At 40.6% G+C, this 9,183-nt stretch overlaps 1 protein-coding gene across 2 annotated transcripts in view; it reads left to right on the top strand.

The window, feature by feature from the left end:
- The first annotated feature begins 1,377 nt into the window (after window positions 1–1,377).
- Window positions 1,378–9,183, top strand: part of LOC141110633 (cell adhesion molecule CEACAM1-like) — a 90,509-nt gene continuing 82,703 nt past the window's right edge. Inside the window, exons 1-3 of one of the 2 annotated variants that reach the window (XM_073602082.1) lie at window positions 1,378–1,510; window positions 1,693–2,004; window positions 5,942–6,220. In XM_073602082.1, coding sequence (XP_073458183.1) covers window positions 1,432–1,510; window positions 1,693–2,004; window positions 5,942–6,220 — 670 coding nt within the window. In that variant the 5' untranslated portion in view covers window positions 1,378–1,431. The remainder of the gene's footprint in view (window positions 1,511–1,692; window positions 2,005–5,941; window positions 6,221–9,183) is intronic. The other variant, XM_073602080.1, reaches the window with a different exon arrangement.

The following is a 9,183-nucleotide window of genomic DNA, read 5'->3' as shown; positions in this document are numbered from 1 at the left end:
ACTTGGAAATTAGTATACCATCTGGGAGCGTGGCTGGCTGGGCAGGGCTATGGAAGGGACATAGAGAGAAACTGGTACACTAATGAGAGTAGCCTAATTCTACTTGGTAATGGAAGGTGAATGCTGTGGGCTTAGTATACATGAGGTAAGTGATCCCAACTCTGTTCTGCTCCAAAGGTGAGGAGATGCAAAGGGAAGATGGCTTACGAAATTACAGCTGGCATTCTTCACCTAAATGACAACTACAGAATGTCTACTGCTGTGTGTGGCGTATAATTATAAAAGAAGTCTAATTTACCCTTTTTAATGATCAATGGAATTTGGAAGTTGGATATCTTCTACACCTGTGAGACGGTGCTGGAAGGGGTGGGAGGAACTGAGCAGGGTTTTCATATCATTTACCTAACCTCCTGCAGATGGAGGTTGCTGGCAATCTAAAGGGTTGTGGGTAGAGCTAACCATGGCTGTTCACTGATAGGGCAATCAATGGTACTACAAACATCTACAGCAGCCGCAAGGGTGACAACTCTGTGGTGATCTGACTGCAGAAGGAAGATAGTTGTCACTCTACCAAAGGAAATGGCAATGGTTCTCCTGAAAGAATCAAATATTTGCAAAATGTTTCATGGGGTACAGAAAAAACAGAGCCCATAGTCTTATGCCGGCCATACATGGTTCGAATTTCGTAAGAATTTTCTTTCGAAAATCGTATGAAAGAATTTTCGTTTGAATTTCGCACCATTAGTGGGCTGCAACAACGGCCGATTTTCGTGCAGCAATCAAATTTGAGGAATCGGACATGTTGTAAATTTTTAGAAAAACGAACGATTTTCTAATCAATGATGGGAGAATCGTGTGAGAAATGTAATAAGAAAAGAAAATTTACGGAGAGAAAAGAAGATTCTCGGCCAGGAAAATTCTTTTCTGTAGCAACATGAGGTGAAATTGAAGGCTCGGTCGGCCGAATTTCAAAAATCAATGGTGGCATCATCGGATCACAAAAAAAAACGAACATTCTGATTTTGAAAAGAAAATTCGTTCGAAATTCGACTGTGTATGGCCTGCATTACTGGTATGGGCACCCTATAATACATACTGTACAGTATGTGATTTTAAACTCTGACCATAGTTCTACTTTAAGAGCTGCAGGATTGCCTGTGCTAAATATTAAAAGTCAGTTTCCACCAGGTGTGCGGATTTCAAACATGGTTGCTGTTTGATATATCTGTAAAACCAACCCAAGAAAACATTTACTTGTTCAACATATTTAATTCAGGATTTTGTATGTGCCTCCGATTTTTTCCCTACTAAATCCCATCATACAACCACATGACTCTGGTCACTGCAGGGTTAAAGGATACACAACTAAGTAAACAGAAGTCATTATTCTATGAATGACAGCATTCACTAGGATCGTGCAGTACTCACTACATGATCGGACAGACCAGTGAACCACAAATGCCACGCAATTGGTTCTGGTGCCTCTGGGCCATTTGGCTCATTTCTTTAGGTAAGAATATCTATTAAGAAAAAGTTATAAACGGCAAAAAAAAAGAAATAATGTTATTTTATCTTTTCTGGCATTTTTGTTAAGGCAGGAAATGACATTTCTAGTTGCATATTTCAGCTGCATCTGACAGAGGCCAGGACACACTTTTCCCATGTATTAATCCTGTGTATTATTTCCCACAGAGCCTGCATCTGCTGTGTCCGTGGTGAATGGAACTCTGGGGGACTCCGTGTATTTCTATCAATTTGTGTACTGGAACGCTCCATTGGAGTGGAGATTTGGAGTGTTTGGAGATGATGAAGTAGTTGCAGTAAGGCCTTTTTATGGTGCTCCATATTGCTACCCTCGTTATCAGAAGAGGTGTCAACTTTCCAGTGAAGGAGCATTGCAGCTAAACAACCTGACATACACCGATCAAGGGCAGTATGTCTTTATTGTTGGGGCAATTGAACCTTACCGCAGCCAGATTGTCTATTATCAGCTCCAAATATACTGTAAGTATCATCTATTACTTTCACTGCATCTCTAACTTTGGGGTTGATTTACTAAAGGCAAAAAAACTGTGCAGTTGCTCCAGAGCTTAGTAAATGAGCATAAGCTCTGCTGATTTCCATCATCCAATCACATGCAAGCAAAAATGCATTTTATTTATTTTCCTTGCACGTGATTGGGTATTGTTCTCAAGGTGAAGCCTTGCCTCATTTACCAAGCTCTGGAGCAACTGCACTTGCAAAGTGCACAGTCTATTTGCCTCTATCTGTCTATCTAGCTATCTTGGCAACTAATTGTTAATCCTTTGGCGCCACCCGCACGCAAATATGTGTCCTCTCAGCGGGTGGGCCTAGGCGCCGAGCGGCTGCATATTTGCGTTACCGGCACAGTTACTGATGACTAACGGAACGCTTATGATCGCTACTTTCGATCGGAAGCTTTTCGATCATGTGACTGCCATGACAGCCAATCACAGTGGTCACATGAACATAAACCCTGCCCCGTCTCCCGACATCCTAAACTTCTTATGGGGCTGCACCGGCTCAAAGGGGTTGAATACCAGGGTTTAACCCAAGAATTCTGACTTGGGTTTGCAAGCTCTTTATTTCTCTTCCTATCTATCAATCTATCTATCTATATGGTGACTAAATTTGAATAAGTGCTAATTCAATTATAGTTAAAACTTAATAATTTTCACCCCAATTAAAGTGTTTCTAAACCCAAAACTAAAAATGTAATATTTTGCAGCCTACTTGGTCCTTGGTGCATACCTCCCAACTTTTTGTGACGGGAACGAGGGACACCTATTAGCAAAACTATGTAGGTATAGGACACAACCCTTGCCACACCCTCTTAAAGGAGAATTATACAAAAAATTGATTAGTTAAGCCTGCAAATGCTTTATTTTACCACTACTTTTCCTTTATATTGGCTTTTGAAAATTACAAATGCAGCAGTTTAGAAATTGGATGAAAGGTTTAGCACTGGGAAACACCTTTTTTAAAAAGAAAAAAAGTGCATTTTATACACTATATAGATCAGACCAAAATGAGGAGGAAAGAGGGGTGGAGGGACTTTGCTCCAAATCAGGGACAGTTGGGAGCTATGCTTGGTGTGATGGCTGAATTCCTTTTTTTTTATTAAAACTTGTTGTCCTTTATTTTCACCTGGTAATCCTGCAAATAACACATTTCCTGTACCTAGGTGGGTACATCACTCCTCCACAGTTTCTATGGATGGAGCCTTGGTTGTCATCCTAGGCAGTTCCCCTGAAATGGACTACAAACATGTCCATGTTACTTCATCTCCATTATATAGATGGCAAGGCAATTGGTAGTTTACAGAAGATAGCTAGGAAGGAATATAATCTTTGATACAGCTCACAGGAAGTGCCAGAGACACTGTGTTTCTGGAAAGATCAACAAGTATTTGTTGCTGAAAATGTTTTTAGCTTGAAAAAAAAGAAAATGAATGCAGCCATCACATTTAACCACTTCCGGACCGCCGCACGCCGATGTATGTCCTCACTTTGAGGACGGATATTGTTGTTATGGCAGCAGCTTGCTGCCATAACCCCGGTATCCCCGTGTTTGGCCAGCGGTCCGGTACAAGATAAAATATTCGCCGCAAGATCACTTTTATCAGCGGCGGGAGAGGGTCCCCCTCCCACCGCGATCCGGTGCCCTCCGCCGCTTACCGGAGCCATTTTTTTAAATGACAATTTTTTTATTTTTTTTGAATTGCATTTTAGTGTAAATATGAGATCTGAGGTCCTTTTGACCCCAGATCTCATATTTAAAAGGTCCTGTCATGCTTTTTTTCTATTACAAGGGATTTTTACATTCCTTGTAATAGGAATAAAAGTGGCACAATTTTTTTTTTTTTTTTAAACAGTGTAAAAGTAAAAAATAAAAGGTAAAATAAATACGAAAAAAAAATCCTGCGTGCACAAGTGAGTAGCGGCCGCATATGAAAACGGTGTTCAAACCACACAATCGGTAGAGCGAGAGCAATAATTCTAGCCCTAGACCTCCTCTGTAACATTATCTTTCACTATATAAAAAAAATGGGCTAACTTTACTGTTGTCTTATTTTTTAATTCAAAAAAGTTTTTTTTTTTTTTTTTAAAGTGCGCTTGTAAGACCGCTGTGCAAATACGGTGTGACAGAAAGTATTGCAACAACCGCCATTTTATTCTCTAAGGTGTTAGAAAAAAATGTATAATGTTTGGGGGTTCTAAGTAATTTTCTAGCAAAAACAAATGTTTTTAAACAACACATCTAAAAAAGAAGCCCATTTTGTTCTTGAGTTTAATTATCCTTTAACCACTTACCGACCGCCGCACGACGATGTACATCCAAAACGTCACTTCTGTCCATGCCTCTTAAAGGCACATTTTTTCAAATGTCATTTTTTTAAATGACTTTTTTTTTTTAATTGCATTTTAGTGTAAATATGAGATCTGAGGTCTTTTTGACCCCAGATCTCATATTTAAGAGGTCCTGTGCTTTTTTCTATTACAAGGGATGTTTACATTCCTTGCAATAGGAATAAAAGTGACACAATTTAAAAAAAAAAAAAAACTGTAAAAATAAATAAAATAATGTAAAATAAATAATAAAAATAATTTTTTTTTTTTTAAAACCCCCCCGTCCCTACGAGCTTGTGCGCAGAAGCGAACGTATACGCGAGTAGCGCCTGCATATAAAAACGGTGGTCAAACCACACATGTGAGGTATCGCCGCGACCGGTAGAGCGAGAGCAATAATTCTAGTCCTAGACCTCCTCTGTACCACAAAATATCCAACCTGTAGAATTTTTTAAACGTCGCCTATGGAGATTTTTGAGGGTAAAAGTTTGACGCCATTCCACGAGCGGGCGCAATTTTCAAGCGTGACATGTTGGGTATCAATTTACTTGGCGTAACATTATATTTCACGATATAAAAAAAATTGGGCTAACTTTACTGTTGTCTTATTTTTTTATTCAAAAAAGTGAATTTTTTCCAAAAAAAGTGCGCTTTTAAGACCGCTTAAATACGGTGCAAAAAAAAGTATTGCAACAACTGCCATTTTATTCTCTAGGGTGTTCAAAGAAAAACCATATATCATGTTTGGGGGTTCTAAGTAATTTTCTAGCAAAAAAACCTGTTTTAAACATGTAAACACCTAAAATCCAAAACGAGGCTTGTCCTTAAGTGGTTAAGAAAAGCTCATGCTCCTTTATGGTTCATCTGACTGCCATCAAACTGTTGATTTAGTGACACTTAACTCCATACTGGCTTCACAACATGTAGCCCATGGTGGATGAACACTGTTTTAGAGGCTGTCTGGAACCCAGTACCCTAAACCGTATTTTCTCTTTGCAGACCCTTTTGGAAAAGGATGTAGGACCTGGTCCACCACTTGACTAATGTCACATTGGCACACTGGACCTCTTGTTTGCACGCATTCTTTTGTACCAACCCTCTCCCACTGGCGTACCATGAACTAAGATATGCTATTTTGGGGGCCACACAATAGACTAGTGTTTCTTTGTCTTTTTTTCAGTCAAGGCACCCCTTAAAATTATGGACAATATCAAGGCATCCTATTCTAAAATGTAAAAAACTAAAGGCCAAGGCCAAGTGAGAACCATGGCTAACTAACAGACACCTCCTTTAGGGAATTTGAGGGCACTGCAGGCCACACTCCTGTCTGTTGGCATATCTGATCAGCATAAGGACCACATTTTTCTGCCACTTTCTGATTATAATTGCTGATCCAGACGACAATGTATCTTATTGTTTTTAAGTCTTGTATTTCAATGCATTTGTTGCTGCTTATGAATTGGCATTTTATTGGCATTTGTGTCTGTGTATCCCTTTTAATAAATGCCTTTTGTAATTTAAATTATAGTTACATGCAACTTATTTATTTTTTGCCTTTCTTTATTTTAAAGCTCCTCTTAATGTTCCAGTTCTCGTTCTTAACGCTTCTCATAACCGCCTTGTGAGCGGAAGCAATGTTACATTTCATTGTGATGGTGGTAACCAGAATATCACTACTTACATCTTTTACCGTGATGGGAAGAAAATCTGCTCTGATCCCCATGTGACCTGCCAGGATTCCTACCTCTACATCCAGCCAATCACAGGGAGTGACAGCGGGAGGTACACCTGCACCATCCACAACCCTGTCAGCTCCAACATCAGCAATGTCCTTCTAGTGACTGTATCAGGTAACCATTTTCATTGTAAAACTAAAATTCAGGCAGATATAAAAATACACCAATGGATGCAGTTGTGTTCTTTAAAACAACTACCCTGTTTAATGATCAAAGGAATTGGGAAGTTGGATATCTCCTGAACCCTATGAGAGATTAGGTTTTCACATCATTTACCTAACCTCCTGCAGATGGGACAAGGTGTTGTCATTCTAAAGGTTTGTGGGTGGAGCTTAGCATGGCTGTTCACTGATAGGGCTATCATTGGTACAAACACACAAGGATGACAACGCTGCAGTGAGTTCTCTGCAGAAGGAAGATAGTTGTCAACCTAGCAAGTGAAGTGCCAATGATTCTATTGACAGGATCAAATATTTGTAAAATGTTCCAGGGATTACATAGAAAAACGGAGCCTGTAGTCTTACTGGTATGGGCACCCTTGCTACATATGTGATTTTATAATTTGACCATTGTTCTACTTGAAGAGCTGCAGAATTGCCTTTGATAAATGTTAAATCGGTTTCCACCAGGTGTGCAGGCTTCAAGCATGGATGCTATTTGATGTATTTGCAAAACCATTTTTGATACTAGGCTCATTGCGGTGCTTTAGTTCCATACAAAATTGCTGTTTGGCCAAGAAAAACAGGGATTAAAAGGCTGCAGTATTACCTTGTGAATGCCTGCAAGCCTTTGCTTTACTGGCCCCTTAAAAATAATCAACTGTCAATCGTTTTTCAAAGACTGTGGCCATGTGAACCTAGCCTAAATCCTTTGATTTGATTATTGCTTCTTCACCGTCCAATCACAGGCTGGGGGCAGGTTGGTGACCAAGCTGTATTACTAAACTACAGTAGTGAAAAGTCAGGTCACCTTCCTTCTCTTGGTGGACCTCCAACGGCTATACTGATGGGCATCACTTTTTAACCATGCACTCGTTTCTGTCATGGGAGGTTCTCCGGGAGATGCACGGGATCCCTGGGCAGGAACATTTCCATTACCTGAAATTGCACAACTGGATCCCATCTCTCTGTCGTACTTACTCCTTTCTTTTTTGAAAGGCGTCTTTTGAGCATACTTGTTTACACTCTGTGGGTCCCCCAGTCTTATTTTGTCGCTTTACGCCTCCGTTAATGTTAGGTTGTCTTTGTCGACCCTTTCCTATGTGACACAAAAGTAGCAGGATCTTGGTTCTAGTATTGAGGGGGAGGACTAGAGTAAGGTCTGGATGACAATAGCGAGATGTTCCTTCGATACTAACACTCTCGTGGCTGCTTATATAGTACTGCTGCAGTGGTACTGCATCCCAGCAAGGCTTGCCCATGTTTATCCTCGCAGAAGTGACAAATGTTTTCACAATTGCGGTCAGCCGTGGAGATGTCTTACATACGTGGTGGTCATGCCCACGTCTCATCGGCTACTGGTCCAGGGTCTTTGGCCTACTACAAACCTTAATTAATGTAACAGTCCGTAAAGATGCTCGGTTGGCTCTTTTACATTGTCCTTTACCAGGTCACCAAGCGAATTATTGCCAAGGCCTGGAAGGCTCACTCTGTTGCTGTTCAGGGAGCGAAAACCATTATGACCGCTATGATGGTTAGTCTGCAGATGTTCAGTATTTTGAAGGACTCACATGCAAAATTGTTGCGATTTTAGGACCTTTGGATAAGTTACTCCTGCCTGTCCCTGCCCTCGACTAGCTATGATCAATTGTAAACTTTGCTTGTACAGGTCCCGCATCCATGCTCCTCACCCTCTCTTGGGGCCTCTCACTCTTCTCTTTCTTTCTCCTTTCTCCTCTGTCTCTTTCCTTTCCTCTTTATTCCTGATATGAACGTTATTAGATGGAGACTGCAATTCCATTAGGGACAGTGCAGTATTGCTTGTAATATTTACCTAATCTTTACCCTGGTCCTCTTTGGTCCTAGTATCAGTTTATAGCTCCGTTATTTATCATACGTACATATGCTATTTTTTGACGTGCCTGTTCAATGTCACCCCTGCATGGGCAAACCATGGCTTGTTATGCTCTTTCGAAACTTAATAAAAATATTGAACTGGAAAAGTCAGATCACCATTCTGGCTCTGCTGTCCAGCAGTGCTGTGTAAATGTCAGGACTGACTGTAAAAGTTATTTAGCAGGTAATTCAGCTCATATATCAGAGAGGAAAACCCCAGTGCACATGTGCAGGTTTTGAACAAGGAAGAGTGCACGCTCCTGTGATGCTGAGAGCGAGCGCTTAATGTACGGAGCATCCGAGATGCTGGGCAGGATGGGGTTGATCTACAGTTGTTTTTTTGGGGCAGGCTTTGGGGTTGCCACTCATGGCCTACTGGCAAGATATTTAAACTAAGCACAATATTTCAAAGCTGATTTGTGGGGCCCCTTGAATACATAGTGTATTTTTGAAAAGGTGAACTTATTCTTGAATTGCAGGTATGGATATTTCTACATAGTTATATTGGTCCAGCTTGGACCAATGTAACTATGCATATACCATATCTGGCCAATCCCTATGGAAGCTGGAAATCACTGTAGTAGGTACTGCTATTCCTGTGATCTCCACTAGATCACCTGTGCCAAGCAGCTGCCCCACTGCTTACTGAATACAATTTGTTTAATAGGCATGGGTTTGATAGCACTTTGCATTTCCTCAATTAATGCAAACTGTTCTCTAATTGGACCAGGTAGAGACTGTGAGGTTACCACCACATCTCTCCACCTCGACCAATAAAAGAACGCTTTGCTTTTGCTGAGAAATAAATATATTTTACAACCCCACTCCTATATTCCTATTGGTGCATCACTATGAGGCACTAGCTGTCAGCTGCACTTCAGAGACACGGACGTTTAGGAGAAAACCACCCCTGGATTTTGCTGCAGGAATACTATAATGCTTGTTTTTATGCTCCCTTTGTGAGTAGTTTCACTTTTTACTTATCATTAAATGGTTTACCAATACTGCACTTAGAGGCGCTGT

Source organism: Aquarana catesbeiana, linkage group LG10 (genome assembly GCF_042186555.1).
Source record: "Aquarana catesbeiana isolate 2022-GZ linkage group LG10, ASM4218655v1, whole genome shotgun sequence".
NCBI classification, from domain to species: Eukaryota; Metazoa; Chordata; class Amphibia; order Anura; family Ranidae; genus Aquarana; species Aquarana catesbeiana.
The sequence above is the reverse complement of the archived record's forward strand: the minus strand, read 5'-3'. Positions and strand labels throughout refer to the sequence as shown.